The sequence below is a fragment of the Macrotis lagotis genome, chromosome X (genome assembly GCF_037893015.1).
Source record: "Macrotis lagotis isolate mMagLag1 chromosome X, bilby.v1.9.chrom.fasta, whole genome shotgun sequence".
NCBI lineage: Eukaryota > Metazoa > Chordata > Mammalia > Peramelemorphia > Peramelidae > Macrotis > Macrotis lagotis.
In genome coordinates, this window is record NC_133666.1 from 617495495 (window position 1) to 617513029 (window position 17535).

Here is a 17535-nt window from a genome sequence, read left to right on the forward strand (position 1 = left end):
GGAACTCCCAAATCACTGAGCCCATTTCTTTGAATATTTTCATATCTCCAGTGACAAACACAATGTTTGGGTGGGAGGAAGGGAAAAGTTGTAGGAAATATAGGGAGACTGTCACTAACCAGCAGAAGATCCTTTAATTGGAGATTAAACATCATTACTACCATCAGGATGGTAAGGCCATTACCATCAGGATGCCCTTAGTAGAAGCATTTTTCCTCCTCCAAAAAGACTTGAGAATGTTGGGAGAAGACTCCAGTACACCAAATGGGCTCCTATCATTTCAAGAATGGCACTATTGTTGTTCACTTGTTTCAGTCATGTCCTACTCGTCATCACCCCATTTGGGGTTTTCTTGGCAAAGGTATTGGAGCAGTTTGCCATTTCCTTCTCAAGTTCATTTTAATAAGGAAACTGAAACAAATGGGGTTAGGGTCTGTGGTCAGATTTGAATTCTGAATAAACCTTCCTGATTCCAAATGCCCAGTTCGCTACACATGAATGGTACTCTAGGAAACAACAAATAAAAATAATCAAGACACAAAAACAGATGAGAAATAGTTAGCAGTAAAAGAAAAATAATGAACACAATGACAACAAAAATATTAAATGGAAATAATTTTTTTAAATGAAACCAAACATCATATTATAATGCTTGATTGTGACCCAGAGAAAATGCATCTCCCTCCTTTCTTTGGAGAAGTAGGGTACTCTGAGTATACATCTGCTAAACTTGATCATTGTATTAGGTGATTTTGCTGAAATACGTATATTTATTGGATGACTTTCTGACTAGAGGAGGATAGGATGGATATACTATGAAAAGGATGCAATATAAAAATAAAAGGCATAAATGAAATTTAAAAAAAAAGAAAAATAACCGGATCTCTGAGGAACCCTCCACACATACCTCCAATAGGGGTAGAGTTTAATAGTTTCTAGGTAGCTCCCACTGGTAGGGGAATGCAGAGGCTTTGAAAACCTCATGGAACAGTAAATGTCTGCTCATTTCTGTGCAACTGTCTATATAGATGTCTGTCTGCTATGTGTCCTCCCACATGCAAGTATGTCTATCAGGATGGACAAAATTCTGGTAAATTCTGCTTGCAATTGGTCCAGGAGCAGGGGAGGGAAGGTGCAGAGAAAAGTTACATATCTGTTCCTGAGGCAAAAGAGAAATCACAAGGCAGGACCCACACGGAGATGGCCAAAGCCCTCACACAAAGACCCAGAGGAAGGCAGGTCCGAGGCTGAGCAGGAGTGCCCCCATCAGGGCCAAGGGACTGCCCTTGAAACCATCTGCCCCATTACACTGCTCCTTCGCACAGCAGGTATAACCCACTTCGATGAGATCTGCAGGGATCTCCATAATGGCCTTACGCAATGACTCCATGAAAAAACTTTCACAGTTAGTGGCACAGCCCTTGAAGTATATCATTCTGTTCTCTGTCCCTGTGGGAAACAGAAAAAGAGAGAGGTTTAAAACCATCAGGCAGAAATTCCTTTTCCCCTCAACCCCCACAAAATAGTCTTCTCATCATTACCTGTACATCATAGGTTCATTGATGGTTCTTCCTCCCCTGTTCCGTGTGCTATCCATCTCTCCCAATCCTCTAGACCCACCTTCTTCAGGAAGACTTCCCTAAATATGCCAATCCTCAAAGACTGCTCCAAACCTCCAAACTCCCACTATAATTCCTACTTTTATCCATTTATATAACTACCATCCCAGCTGGTTCAAAGCTCTCATGATCTCTCGCTCAGAATATTCTCATCATAAATGTCTCCCCTGAGTATACTCTATTTTCCACCAAACTGGCCTATTCACTGTCTCCTGTATAGGGCATTTTATCTATGCCTCTCTCTGTACAATGTGACCCCATATCTAGATTATACTCCTCCTTGACCACCAAGTCATGAGTTCAGGTCTCATCTTTTACAGGAAGACCCCACTCCCTCCCTCCTGAATATTCTTTGTACTGAATTTGTATAGATATAGATCCATAAAATTTTCTCTGAGCATGCTATTCCCTCTCAATAGAATATAAACTCCTTGAAGGCAGAGACTGTTTTGTACTCTATCTCCGTATCTCCAGCATGTAGCAGAGTGTCTGGCTTATTAAAAGGTGCCTAATAAATGTTTGTTGAAGGAATGCTACATATATATTTCATAGAGCATTTGACTATAACATTGTGAACATAGAGCTAGAAGGAACCTTAAAGACCATTTAATGCAACTCCTTCATATTACAGTTGAAAGGAAGGAGAATAATCATTTCTATGGTTCCTATTATGAGTATGTCCTAGATACCATGCTAAATGATTTTTACAAATATTATCTCATTTGATCCTCACAATAATCCTGAATGATAGCTACTATCTTACTATCTTCCCCCACCACCATTTTACAGTTGAGGAAACAGAAGCAGTTATGCAACTTTCTCAAAGCCATATAATTAGTAAATATTTGAGGCCAAATGTGAAATCATATCTTCCTATTACTCAATGAACAGCATCACAGGCTGCCTCAATGAGACAATGAGGATGAGGGAAAAGGTTAATTAACTGAAACCATTTGCCAAGAGTCAAATTGTAATAAGCAGCAAAAGATAATTTAACTTAGAATCCTAGAATATAAGGGCTGCAGAGGACTCTAGAACATATTCACAAGGTTCTTCTACTATTTTTCTTCTACTAGTGACCTGACAGAGGAAAGTGTCAGACAGTGAGGGGGGTTTCTAATGATCAGTCAGTGAAACCTTTAGGAATGGTGAAAGAGATGGCTGAGAGGTCAGGGACTGATGTAAAACAAAGGGTGCGGTTCACCGCAAGAATGACAGAATCCAAGAGGGAAATATCTTTCTTCTCCAAGGAACAGGAAGGTCTAGAAGCAGCACTGAGTTTGGGGTTGAAAGATCTTTATTTAAATCCTAATTCTATTGCTTACTAACTTTCTCAAATTACTTCCTCTCTCTAGGTCTCATTTTCTTCTGTAAAAATTAGGAAATCATTAATGTCATTTCTACTTCTAAAAAACATACTAATTCTAATGGATGTGAAAAGAGTTTGTAAACATTTAATAGTCTAATTCATGTGAAGGTATGAGTTCCGTATTCTATAAAGCTCTTCCTCCATCATATTCTCAATTCCCTCTCAATAAAGTTTTATAGATGTGGAAACTGAAACCCAAGGAAATTTAGGCATTTTGTTCAGAGTCACAATCACAGTAGGTAGCAAAGGTTCAAACCCAATGTGGAATCCTAGAATACTAGGACTGGAGGAAGGCTTAGAACACAAAACATCAGGACTAAAAGAGGGTCATGAAAGGAGGCAGCAGTAGGTGATGCAGTAGATAGAGGGCTAGACTTGAAGTTGAGAAGATTTGAGCTTGGATCCTTTCTCAGACATTAACTAGTTTTGTGATTCTGGGCAAGTCAATTAGCCTCTGTTTACCTTGGTTTTCTCAGTCTCTCCAATGGAGTTAATTATAGTGCCTACCTCTCAGTATCCCCATTGGTAAAATGATCTAGAGAAAGAAATGGCAAACCACAGCAGTATCGTTGCCCAGAAAACCCCAAATGAGGTCAGGAAGTGTTGGACACAACTGAAAAAATGACTCAACAACCTCTCAGTGGTTTTTGATCCTCAGTGAGGATCAAATAATATTTGTGAAGCACTTTGCAAACCTTAAAATGCCATATAAATTCTCATTTTTTTCACTTGTTATTTTTCATTTGTGTCTGACTTTTTGTGACCCCCATGGACCATAATATATCAATGTTGCTTATGGGGTCTTCTTGGCAAAGATTCTTCAGTGGTTTGCCATTTCCTTCTCCAGTGGATTAAGACAAATGGAGGTTAAATGACTTACCCAGGGTCACACAACTATTAAGTATCTGATGCTGGATTTGATCTCAGATATTCCTGAATTACAGATCCAGCTTTTTCCACTGAGCCACCTGGCTGCCTTCTATATAAATTCTAGCTATTATTATTTCACCAAGTTCAGGGTCTTACAGGAGTGTCTGCCACTGAATTTCTGCAGAAGTATTAAAAATGATGATGATGCTGTTTGTTCTTCATTTTCAACAAGACCATAATATCAGGGAGGTGATACTATGACAAGCACATAAATTGGATTTGAGTGAGGGGGTGCTGTGCTAAGTCACCAGTCTCATTTTCTCCTCCTGATCCAGTAGCCAAATATGGATCAGGACAACTAGAGAAGGCCCTGGATGATAAGCAATCAGGGTTAAGTGACTTGCCCAGGGTCACACAGTTAGTTAAGTCAAGTGACTAAGACCGAATTTGAACTCCAATCCTCCTGATTCCAAGGCCACTGCTTTACCCACTGTGCCAAATAGTTGGTGGAAAACAAAGGTGATAGCATTCATTCAAGAGATAAGTGCTAAAAATGACAGCCTAATGTAAGCCTCTCCTCAATTCTCATCAAAAAACAGTTATTTCCTCTGCATTGAGGAGATGTCCAATTGAAGTTCTTTTAGGAGAAGCCAGATGACAAGGCTGGTATTTTTTACTCGCATATAAACATACACAGGTGTCGAACAGATGTCAAGTCCTATATATAGTCAAATTTTTGTGAAACACAAACTTTTCCCAAAACCTTCTAGTAGATAAATGATCCACATGAACCTAAACTAGCTCTCTTCATCTGTCCACTGAAATCTAGGATCCAATTCATGCCTCTGACCTGAGAGAAATTATGATTTTCTATTATATTAATAATCAGTTATTAAATAAGGGTTGAAGTTTTTCCTTTCTATTTCCTCATTCAGGGACCAGCCCTTGCAGGTCATTCAGTCAGTCTCTGAGGGACATTACTTTTACTGATAGATTGCCCAAATTCTCCCAGTTATATGCTCTTCAATTCTGGGGGTGGGACTATACTTAATGAGAAGACCTTACAGATAATCTAATCAAAATGAATTCTTGCCCTTAGGAAGTAAGTCTATGCCCTTGCTGCCCCATTGTGGTTTGGGTAGCCCAGTTTATGAAGGAGAAATCCAACCAGAGCAGTATGGGTAGGGATGGATTCCTTTGTCCACATTGCTGGGGCAAATGAGATCAAGTCACATTCTCAGAAAGAAAGAGTTTCTGAAGACTTTAAATCCATTTCCTCATTAATATGTTTGCCCCCTCATAAATTGTTCATCAATTAGGGTTGATTTTCACCTGCCAGGGGACCCTCTTTTTCCAAAGGTATTTAAACATTCAGGCATCTCCATGGTTATGTCTTTGGTTACCAGGAAAAGTCACTAATCATCAATTCATGGATTATTAGCTAGCTTAATTAATAAATTGATTTTTTATGACCCAGAAATCTGTCTCTCTGGCTTTTCAATTCATCTCAGACCTGAACCCTATCTCCTAACTCTTCACCTCAGTTCCTTTATCTCCGATAACAGATTCTTGGATCTACATGATCAAGCGAACTTTCTAGATGCTCCATCAGCAGAAATCTCCCATTTGAGACTCTTCTTACTCTATCTCCCAACCAGCTTTTGAAGTTGGTTCAAAATGGAACTGTTCCATTGATCTATGGGGAATATCTGTCCAGGTATGAAAGAGAAACAAAGATGGAGTAGCAGGAAAGATCACTGGGCTTAGATGAATTCCAGAGAGCAAGGGTTGGGTTCAGGCTCCTCTGTCCCATTTACAAGATGTGTTCCTTTGAGCAAGCCACTTTTCATCTCTGAGCTTGAGTTTCTTCATGTGTAATATGAGAAGGATGGATTAGGTCATCTAACCCAACTGGATCCCTTCCAGCTCTGAAAATCAATACTTAATGTTAACTCCCTTCCACTAAAAAAAAAAAATAATGGTGTTGAACTAAAATATTACTAAAGTTCCTTCAGCTCTAACACCATAGAATGCTGTGAATTCCAAGTACCAATTCACCTGAATGGGGATAAAGAATAACTCTTTCAAACTGGTCATCAATGCTGGTCAAACAATTCTCATGACACGGAGATTGGAGGAGACAGATCCCTCCCCTTTAGCTCCATATGTCTAAGTGACCCACTGAGCCTGGGATTTGAATATTAACTAGGCCCTAGTAGGACTCACAACTTTTTTCCTTAGCTTCCAAGCTTCCACAGCGAGCTGCTGACCCTGCGCAGTGAGTGAGGCTGCATTGACTGGATTCCTTTATCCCAGTACAGTTGTAGCATTTGAGACCAGGAACTGTAAAGAAGAAATCCTTTTGGTTAGATGAATTGAGGAGGGATACAATGGGGAAAGCATAAAGATCTAGGTGCCCACCCCTATGCCACCCGAGGCTGAAGCAAAGCTCTTTATCTCACAGCTCCTCAAGGGTCAGAGTATTGGGGAGAAGGAGATCTTCCCACCACACACCGGTATTCTCCCCTACCACCTCCAACTCATTTCTCCTAACTGACAGATGCAATTCAACAGACCCATAAACTCACAACCACAAGCCTTTGAGTCCCAAAACATAGAAACTACTCTCCCCTGATACTAAGGTTCTCCTTCTTCCCCAGTCCAGATTTCCCTCCCCCCACTACTCCCCAAGGTCCCAGGGTCTGACCTGGTTCTATATAGAGCAGGATGCTCAGCAGGACTGGGAGGAGGACCCTCATGGTTCTTGGCTCTCTTAGTCTGAAGGAAGAACAAGACAGAGTATTCTTAGTCAAGAGTATTCAATCTCCTTAAGTATCTTCTCTAGTACCTAGGGCCTCCCTCCTGCTCTGGAGTATCTCCCTTCTCTCTCCTTCACCTGATCTTTGAATGTCAGTGATTGCATTCTTCACTACCACCAATCCCTTGTGATGTCTGTGGCCCTCCCAAACCTCCCATTCCACTCCTTGTCCTGGGACTTCTTCACATTCCTCCCTACATGAAGAGTCCCCTCAACCCATCCACAATTAACAGTCTATCAACGAATCAAGTAAGCGTCTATTCAATGCCAGTCATGGTGCTAGTCTCTGAGGATAACTTGGACAAGGGTAACAATATGAATGTGTGTAAGTCTATAGAAAAGAAATCCAAGGTGATTTGTCAGGAAAAACATGATGATGAGTGGAAACAGAAAAGACCTCAAACCGTACCTGAGGCTCATGAGCTAGAGATTCTGAGAGGGAAAGGGGTAGAGGAAATGCATTCATTGCTATGGGAATAGTCAATTCAAAGACATGGCAATGGTATGGATGAGATGTTTTGATAGCAAAGAAGGCCAATTTGTTTGGGACACAGTGAGCCTGGAGGAAAAGATGGACTGGGGTGAGATTGAAAAGGCCTTTCACTGCCAAACAGAGGAATTTGTACCTTATCACAGAGGTAAAGGGGAGTCATTGGGATTGGTTGAGTAGGAGTATGTGATGATCAGATTTATACGTTCAGAAACTTAGTTTGGTAATTATTTGGTATTGGATTGAGGGGATTTTGTAATTTTTTTTTTGCAATGTATTTTTGCTTTGTATTTTTAGCAATTGGATTATTGAGAGGACAGACAAAACAGGAAAACCAATGGCTAGTGCTATGGTCCAGGTAGAGTGAGTGAGAGTGAGGAGATAAGGATAATGATAAGTTTGTGAATTTGAATGACTGATGGTGCCCTCAACAGAAATAAAGCAGTTCGGGGGGGGGGGGGTGGATGTGGTGCAGTGTCTAGTTTAGAGCATATTGAGTTAATGAAGTTGATAAGGTCATTTAAGTAAATATGAAATATATTTAAAATAATTTGAAGGAATATTCCTGACTCGAAGAGGAAAGAGATCTAGAGATCCAGGCTACTCTGCTCCACCTTCCTCTTTCTCTTTCTCCACCTCCATCTTCCTCTTTCTACCAGGAACAGACTAGAACACCAGCCTCCACCCTGTGTCACCACAACTAAGAGACCCCAAACCCATCACATTGCCCTCATGCCATCTCCCTGACAAGCTGAGATGTACCTTTTCCACCTCTCACTTCACCATTCTTCTCATTTCTAGGGTAATGGTATCTGGTATCACTAATCAAACAACATGATTGGTAAGAAAGGTGTGTCAATGAATTGACCTAATAGCACCAACTTTCCTGTGACTTCTTTGTTCCAAACCCTTTCTCACTCCACTGTCCCCAACCCCCTTCTCGGGGCACCATTCCAGTCCAGGGAGATGCATGGGCAGAGATGAGCTTCCTTTTCATATCTGTTTTCCCATCATTGTGTCTGGCATTCAACAAATAGTGGACACTTATCAGTGACTGATAACAGAATCGATGAGGAAAGCAAAGTATAAGGAAGGTTGTAAAGGTAAGAAGGGGGAGGTTATGGGGAGTTTTAAAAACCAAATACTTAGTAAAAGCTTTCATATATTCGTGAGTCATTTACTAGAACTGGAAGCTGCTGTTCCTAGAAACGAAGAAGGAATCTGATTCCCTGCCCTTTTTCCTCCTTCTCCTCTCAGATCTATCCCTGCACACATAGTTCCGCCCTCCGTTATTTTTGACCCCACCTTCTTCTCAAAGCTGGCTGGTCCTGCAGAGTGATATATGAGTCAGTCAAATCCCCTTCCTATGCCCCAAAGTGTGATCTTTCTCATTGCGTGGGGTGGAGGGTTGAGAAAGGGAGGGAAGGGAGGGGAGAAAGGGGAGTAGGGGATGGTGATGAGGGCGTAGAGGTTGGGGGGGGGGGGTCATTGTAACTAAGGATTCTAAGCTGGAAGGTGTTTTACTGATCACTTAGCCTAGTCCATTAATTTTGCCAAGTCCCTGAGGGTCTGAGAATGTCGTCGACCCAAACTCAACTAGTTAACAGCGATTGGTAGAAGAAGCCACATCCCAACTCAGTGCCCACGGGGAATTCTGAAACTCCTGGTTGGAAAAAAAAAAAAACCCACCAGGTTGAACACTTTCCATTCCCCGACTTGCCACCATCACCGTTACCTAAGGTGTGGGTCTAGGAGGAAAAATGAATTTCTGAGACACTCCCTCTCCTGCAGAAGACACTAAGAGGGGTCAAGAGATCCAGAACCTGGGGGGGGGGGGGTTAAGGGAGAGCTAGGCTGTTTAGAGCACCAACCCTGGGGCCAGGAACCCCAGAAACTGCCCATTCCCCCATTTCACAGATTAAGCAGCTGGGGCCAAAGGGGAGGTGATTTGTCAGAGCTTCCCCAGGTTAGTTAGGGCCAGAACTAGAAGCCAGGGCCCTAGATTTCCAAGGATCGCAATGCTCTTTCCAGGAAGGGTTGTTGTGGGAGGATGAAGCCGAGCTTGCCCACTAAGAAGGCCTCCACCCCACCTTTCGTCCTCGCTCCCTCGGGCTCCTGCCCAGCCGTTTGGGGGGCCCCCTCACCTTCCGGACAGCCTGGTCTGACCGAGTCAGTCTTTGTGCTCCCGTCCTAGCCCGAGCTCTCTTCAGAGTGTGCTCTCCTCCTCTGCTGCCACCCTGGCTCCGGGCATCTGGTTTCAGCTAAGCCTGGGAGTGGCACTAGCCCCGAAGCTCAGCTCCGCCCTCCCTGCCAAGTTGCCAGGACGCCCAACGCCAGCTCTTTCTCTTCTTCCCTTCCCCCAACATCTCCATCCCTGGCCAGTGGACCGTGGCCAAGTCCAGGGCGTTTCCTCCCCATTGCTCCCCGCTCCTCGTGATCCTGGACCCCTTGGGCTCGCTGGGCTCCGCGGCTTCTAGTGGGGCCAGACCAGCCCCGCTGCGGGTACCTCAAGCCTCTGCTGGGAATGGACCCCAGAGCCAGCCTAAGTCCGGGATCCAGCTGCCCAGCTGCTGCTGCTCGGGAATTCGATGGGGGGGGGGGGGGGGGCCGCCGTGCTAAGTCACCGGCCTCATGTTCTCCTCTCGATCCAGGGCCCAGATTTGAATCAGGATGACTGGAGATGGCTCTGGATGTGAGGCAATGGGGTTAGGTGACTTACCCAAGGTCACACAGCTAGTGCGTGTCTGAGGTCACATTTGAACTCAGGTCCTCCTAACTCTAGGACTAGCGCTCTATCCACTGCACCACCTAGTCGACTTAGTTAAAGTCCTGGACTGGTATCCTGGACTCGCCCTGGTCTTCGACTTGGCCCTAGTTCCAATCCAGGTTCAGAACAAAGCCGGGGTCGTAGCCCTGATCCCAGGTTCAGAGAAATCCCCCCCCCCTCGCCCCCAGGCCCGGGTTTAGACCCAGCCCCTTCCCCCAAACCCCACCCCGGCCTGCTCCATCCCACTCTAGCCCAGCCCACTTTGGTTCCAGGTTGTAGATTCAGACTTCAGTCACTCACCAGCCCCAGCCTGTGCTGCACCGTTCCCCAATCTGACCTCGTCCAACTGGGCTCTAAGCAACAAAAGGCAGAAAGAATGGAGAAGGGGGGGGGGGGGTTGAGGGGGAAGAACCAGGGGGAACTAACTACCTTAGAGCCCATAACTTTTGTACGTGAGTTTTGGGGGGAGAGGGAGGAGGGTGACAAGTTGAAGTGTAGGTTAGGGATGAATCCAGCACCCTGATCCGGGTTGAATTAGTTTGATTTCTGAAGCCTGGCCAGATCATGTCCAACTTTGGGCATGAGAAACTGTGAGTCAGCTCAATATTATGAGTGCTGGGAAACTGGTGGGGAGGAGGGGAGGCTGTTGTTTTGAGAAAACACTAGACCCAGAGAGATGGAAAGAGGCCGTGGCTGGGGACTCCAGGACTGAAGGGATGAAAGGGAGGGAGAGGGAGAGGGGCAGAAATTACTCCCTTGCCTAGGCTTGGGGGATTGGATTCTAGAGTTTGGGGGCTGTTCACTCTGGTGCTGAGGAATTTTAGTTTCATGGTTAATGGTTTCTTAGTGTTTTGTTTCTGAGCTGGTTTATTCTTTTCCTTGCTTGGGGGTGAATAGGGGACTAAAAAGCAAACTACAGAACCCTGGAGGGGTTGGAAACAAGGAAGGAAGAAATGGGGTATCTGACTATCTGATCCATATGTGAGACCATGCTGATGGCATATCCTTATCTTTCCAGTTCTCAAGTTCTTGAGTGTTAAAATCAATCCCACTTCTCTAAATCCTATGAGCCTAAAATCCTGGATCAGCACCAGGGAGGGCCTACCACCCAAGAAGCTCTGAGGGGGTCTCAGGAAGTAGTTCAAGGGGGAGTGAGGAAAAGCTGTCTGGGGTGACCTGGAGGGACTCAGCTTGCAGACCCCACATCTTGCCCATCAATTAGCAGTTTCTTGAAATTCCAGATAATTCAACAGATATTTATTAAAAAAACCTGCTATGTTACAAGGTATTATGCTAGCTGCTAGGGGCATGAGGCCAAAAGAAACCAGCTCTGACCACAGTTTATGTTCTTTTGAGGATGATAAGGGGAAATTATATTTATATTACATATATAATACAGACAGATAGAGAGAGAGATGATAGATGGATAGATAGATGGATAGGTGGATGAAAATTTGAGGATATGACCCTCTCTAGTTTATGAAGGGGAGGAGAATGAAATTAAAATTGTAAAAAAAAAAAAGGTGGGAGCCAAATTGGAATGAATTTAAATGCTAAGCTAAGGAGTTTGTATATTATCTTATTTAGGCAATAGGAAGAAACCAAAAGGTTATTTGAGTTTGGGGGTTTTTTTTTCAGTTAATTCAAAGAATGCTTTTTTTAAAGGAAGAAGGATATGAAAGCTGAAGTTTTATCTCAAATTTAACATAATAATCTCTGGTTACCCCCTAAGTTCTACAGTGAACCTCATTTCCTACCTTCTTTCAATTGCTTCTGTTCCTACACCTTTTGGTTTCATTTCCACCATGAACCATGCTTTCTATTACCATATCTATGGAGTTAAGAGGCAAAAGAGATGTTACCTTCAGTTAAGAAAGATGTTAAGAGATCATGGATGGGAGGGAAAGGATAAGGAAATGAACAGAAAAAAAGTTTGAATAAGAGTGAAAACAGGCATTGAGTTGGAAGGTAGAATCAAAGTAGGAAATTGGGTGAATGTATAAGAGAAGGTGAGTAAAGAATGGAAAGAGTGGAGATAAAGAAAGTAGATCAATAGGTTCATAGTTGTGGAGTGGGGAGTAGAAGAGGTAGCTAGTAAATATGAACAGTTGAATGACTAGTAATATGAGCAATATGAATAATTGAGTGGCTAGTAAATATGAACAGTTGCTTAGTGACATAAAAGATGCTATAAATTCTGGAAAACTAAGACAATACAGAAGCATTAAAAGGAGGCAGCTACATGGCCAGTGGAAAACCTGTGTGCAATCTGCCTCGGACACTAACTAGCTGTGTAACCTTGGGCAAGTCACTTCTGTTTGCCTCAGTTTCCCTATCTATAAAATGGTAGTAGTAATAGTACCTATCTCACAGGGGTATTGTGAATATCAAATGAGATAATAATTATAAAGCATTTAGCTCAGTGCTGACTCAAGATAAGCACTCTATAGATACTAGCTATTATTATGATAGATAAATAGATATATTTTCAAATCATCCAGAGAAATTGTGCTGTTACTGCTAAATTACCAGTTATTCTGAGTAATGGAGTTGCTAAATATTTCCTGTTCTGCAGTTCAAGGCATGGTAGTAAAAATGAACAACCCTTTATACAATGAGATTAGTCAATTATTCAGTATGTTTTCTGGGAAAAAAAGAAATTGCAAACTTCCGATGGGAGTCCAGCAAGCCAACATTACATTTAGGCACTCTAAAAGTACATTTCAGATAGTTACAATAATGATTCTGGTAATACCAACTGTTTATACACACACACACACACACACACACACACACACACATACATACACACACACACACACACACACACACATACACACACACACACACACACACACACACACACACACATTCACATAGCCACAGTTTCCTAATAGTTTAAAAAACCAAACTTGCTACTTTATTTAAAAAAAAATTGTAGGACAGTTTTAGCAATATCATCACCCCAGTGACAGAGTGCTGATGACTCAGTTCAAACAGAAGTGGAAGTTTCATCTTACAAAGATAGGTCTTCTCGGCACTAATTCAAATTAAGCCAAAAAAGATAGGCAGGGTTTGGCAAGGTTTGAATTATACAAAAGAACAATGACTCATCTAATCCCCATTAATCCACTTTATGCCCATTTCCAGGGCAAACTCCTCAGAGAAGCTTAAATGATTTGTTCAAAGTTTTTAAGACTATGTAATAATACCCTCAATCAAAAGAAATGACAAGAGGAAGAGATTCAGAAAAACTTGGAAGGATTTGTGTAAACTGGTGGAGAATAAAGTGAGGACTGGTAGAGCAATTTATACAATAATTACAATATTGTTAATAAAAACAACTTAGAAGGACTTGAAAAATTCCAATTAATGCAATGACTAAACATGATGATGATGATGATGATGATGATGATGATGATGATGATGATGATGATGAATCATTCTCACATCTTGGCAGAGAGATATGAGCTCAATAAAGATTCTCAGTTAGGAATAGCTAAACAAATTGTGACACATGTACATAATGAAATAATACCATGCCATAAGAATGGATGAAGATGATGAATGGATAGAGTACTTGTTCTGGAGTCAGTAGGACCCGAGTTCAAATCTAGTCTCAGTCACTTAATTACCTAGCTGTATGACTTTGGGCAAGTCATTTAACCCCATCACCTTGCAAAACAAAAAAAAAAAGGATGAAGATGATGAATACAGAGAAATTGGAAAAGCTTTTTTATACATTGATACAAAAAGAGAGAAAGGGAAGAAAGGAAAACAGACAGAAAGGGACACAGAGTGACAAAGAGGGAGAGAGAGAAAGTGAAAAAGAGAGACAGAGAAAAGGGGAGACAGAAGGACACAGAGAGACATAGGAGAGAGTACAAGCACAGTTACTTCTTATATGGTTTACTGAGTGACTGCATCTGTAGCCAGTCCTCTTTGATGGAGCTATATACTACTGATAAAGTCATGGGGCAGAGTTAGTGGCTCCGTGCTAACATGTTCACATCCCACCTTTTCTGAAGAACTGGGATGAAATTAAACTCTTTTAATCAAAACAAAAATACTAAATCTGTGAACCACAGAGCTTTTCCAGCTCCCTTAGCTGGTCTCTGACTTGACTTTATCCTATTTCTGCATCAATAACCCCAATAAGCATGTAGTATATAGAGCTTTTCCAGGTTGCCTTCTTTAATTGGGCTCTGAGGGGTTTCCACATCTTGGGCAGGAGTTAGCAATCCAGGGAAAGAAAGGTTAGTTAGGTCTTCCAAATCACAAAGCTTTTATCACCTCATTGCAACAGCTGATGTTGGTACAGGTTCTGAGATCTTGCTGTGACAACTCTCAGTACTCATCTCAGATCCACTCAGAAATGGGATTTCTCAGGGAAAGGTCTGCACTCTGTCAACCTTACTACCTCCAAGCAGGGATCTCTTATATGAAATGACTCACCTCTGTCTTAGAGTGAGAAATCACTGATCAACATTTCTGTCAACAATACACACAAAGAGGTAATCTACAATTACCCCCATGATCATCAAATAGTTCTAAGTATGAGGATTTTCTAATTTTCAATCTCAAAATCATTTGGTCTGTCATAAGTAAATTCGATTCTGGGAAATAGGACACCAGCAACCTTACTCTGATTTAATATCTTTTGTCTATGGGGTAGTTACTTCACTATTACTCACGCAAATGATTCTTTCTATTCCTTCCTGCTAAGAAAATTGTCCAAATCAGAAAGAAGCACAACCTTACATTGTGTGTTAATCTAGATTTCTAAGTATTTTATAGGTCTATCAGTCTATTTTCTAATGTAATTACTGATATGAGAAAATATACAGAATGAATAAACTTAAGATAAGTATCTTTTATAATTTTAGCAAGGGATAGATAATTTTATCTGCGTTTAATTTGAGAAGCACTGGTAATTCACCTTATATAGAACTGTTGTATCATCTAGCTCACTGATTATTTTATAAAAATTAATTATATGTGTCTATGTGTGCTTTTTAAGTTTTGCTATTGTTTTATTACTACCAGCTATAAACTTATTGGGAAAGTAAGTTCTAAAATGAACCACCATGTAGTGGTAATATCTGTATATTTGTATATATTAATCATTAATTGAAAATCACTGAATTATGATAATCATCTAATCATTCATAAAAATTAATAATTAAAGGAAAAATATTCATTCTAATGTCCTGTCTAATGCTGATAAGTAGCTAGGTGACAGTGAATACATTTCTGGATCTAGAGTCAGGAAGACCTGAATTCAAATCTAGCCTCAGACACTTACTAGCTATGTAAGCCTAGGCAAGTCATTTAATCTCTGTCTGACATAGGTTCCTCATTTGTAAAATGGAAATGATAGCATATATCTCTCATAATTGATGTGAGAATAAAATATTATTTATAAACTACTTTGTAAACCTATTATGTCTGTGTATGTGTCATTGTTGTTGTGTGTTTTCAGTCATGTCCAACTCTTCATGATTCTATCTGGGGTTTACTTGGCAAAGATTTGAGAGTGGTTTGCCTTTTCTTTCTTTAGCTCATTTTGCAGATAAGGAAACTGAGGTATATAAGGTTAAGTACTTGCCCAAGATCACACAGCCAGGCCAGATTTGAAGTGAGGAAGATAAAGCCCAACACTCTATGCACTATGGTGCCACCTAGTTGCTACATATACATATGCATTTACATCTACATGTTCCTGTGCCTTATACATATATGAACATGTGTGTGTGTATATATAATATAAATTCTATGTGTTAGCTATTGTTACTCTAGAATTATAAATTATTTACCTCTATTTAATTAAGTGCTCCATGTGGGCACAGTCAATTCAGGATCAGGAAGAATGAGGAGGGGTCTCTATGGGGATGGAGTATTGAGAAATGACTTCTTAGAGGAGATGAGACTTAAGTTGGTCCTTAAAGAATGTGTCAGGAAAACAGAAAAGAGTAGGGAAGATTATACCAAGTAGAGTAGACAGTCTAAGGAATAGAGTGAATAAATAAATGGCCCTCACATATCTAGGAAGGAATAAATGATTGACCTGCCTGTGGTGTTAGAAGTGGAAATGTTATTGGGGAATGGTTAACATTTGGGAGATGAGGGGGAATGCAAATTGTGTTAGACTGTGCAGGGCTTGAATACCAGGTTCCTATTTTTTCTCCAAGAGGGACCAATGTGCTACTAAAAAAGAGCTGCTCTTATTCCTGTCATTTTAAGAAGTTCTTTGAGTAAATGCAAATAATAATAATAATAATAAAAACAACAACAGATCAGTAGAATTAGTTTACTATGTAATGGAGTGGTTGGGGGGGGGGTCAGGAGCATCACCTGGACCCTATTAAAGGGACTCCTGTTCATCCTAGGGAATGTCTTTCACTTGTTATGACTATGATGTTCCTGAGTCCTTCCTTAACCTTCCTTTCTCTCATCCCCTTCCTCAGTCTCAATCCAAGAAAGATCTTAAGAAGCAAATTGACTGGGAGGGAAAAGAACCTAGGGGAGCCCACAAAATGCCTGGGAAATGTAGTTTACCTCACCTTTCCTCCTGGTTTCACCTGATGATAATGTGTTTCCTTCTATCTTGAAGAAGACCATTACATCAGGGAAATAATGCCATGGCATGGATGAGAATTGGATGTAAGTGAGGGGATGTCACCAGCCGCACTTTCTCCTCCAGAGTCATCTGGATCCAGTGACCTAATATGAACCAGGATGACTGGAGATAAGCCCTGGATGTGAGACAATCAGGGTTAAGTGACTTAATGCAGAGTCACACAGCTAGCAAGTAACAAATATCTGAGGCCAAAGGTGAACTAGGTCCATCTGACTCCAGGGCTAGTGTTCTATTCACTGCACCACCCCTCTATCCACCTAATACATCTAGTACTGTTTATATTAGTATTTATATTCCTTCATTTTTCTATAAGGTCTTTAATCATAATGTAGCATTGATGCTTACGTCTTTTAATCATGTCTAGTCTAATGATGCTTTGACTGAGATCATTAATGCTATCTGTGCTCTTTGAATTCTCTTAAAGCATAATAAATTCTATTCCAGTCTCTATATGAATCCTTATATTATAAGTGTACTTCTTATAACCAACATATAGTTGGATTCTGTTTCATAACCCATTTTCAAGTCTTTCTCTGTTTTATGGGTAAGTATCCATTTTGAATATATAGTCACAACAAAAGAAATTCTAATATCATTCTTTTAAATAAATAAAGTGTTCACTCCATGCATCTTTTTTAAAATATTGTTCCCTTTGGGATAAGGAACAAAAAAAAAGCGGAAATGGAGATAGTGAATCATGTGTCTCCAGACTCATAACTCCAAGAAAGAAAAAAGCAGAAAAATCCAGGAGCTATTATTCCCTTGAATCTTCTCGTCCCTACTCTAACTGCACAGAACTACTGAATGTAATAATGATATTCTTATTTAGGGTGTTTACCAATTCAGTTTCCTGACCAACTTTAAGTAGCAATGGTAAATGTTGTTTTCACACGTTATATTTTCCATTGACAACCTTATTGAGTGCACTGATGACATCCCTTGGGGGGGGTACTTCCAATTGG

General features: G+C 41.1%; 1 protein-coding gene across 3 annotated transcripts; it reads right to left on the reverse strand.

Annotated features, from left to right (window-relative positions):
* Positions 1–602: 602 nt before the first annotated feature.
* LOC141500034 (lymphocyte antigen 6H-like) lies at positions 603–10257 on the reverse strand. Of its 3 annotated transcripts, none has more exons than XM_074202903.1 (4): positions 10234–10257; positions 6566–6636; positions 6085–6201; positions 603–1449 (listed from the first exon to the last, which is right to left on the reverse strand). In XM_074202903.1, exons 2-4 carry the CDS (start codon positions 6615–6617, stop codon positions 1214–1216), a joined length of 405 nt encoding a protein of 134 aa, XP_074059004.1. In that variant the 5' UTR covers positions 6618–6636; positions 10234–10257; the 3' UTR covers positions 603–1213. The 3 variants fall into 3 exon arrangements, with proteins under 3 accessions (XP_074059004.1, XP_074059003.1, XP_074059002.1); XM_074202902.1 differs by lacking the exon at positions 10234–10257 and adding an exon at positions 9886–10088; XM_074202901.1 differs by lacking the exon at positions 10234–10257 and adding an exon at positions 9311–9507.
* Between the last annotated feature and the right edge of the window lie 7278 nt (positions 10258–17535).

What these genes read in the sequence shown, in the direction of transcription:
- LOC141500034 (XM_074202903.1), bottom strand. Translation starts at nt 6,617, where the DNA reads ATGAGGGTCCTCCTCCCAGTCCTGCTGAGCATCCTGCTCTATATAGAA. An exon ending in CCTGCTCTATATAGAACCAG is followed by an intron (nt 6,202 to 6,565) that starts GTCAGACCCTGG and finishes TCTTCTTTACAG; the next exon opens with TTCCTGGTCTCAAATGCTAC. An exon ending in GGAAGCTAAGGAAAAAAGTT is followed by an intron (nt 1,450 to 6,084) that starts GTGAGTCCTACT and finishes TGTTTCCCACAG; the next exon opens with GGACAGAGAACAGAATGATA.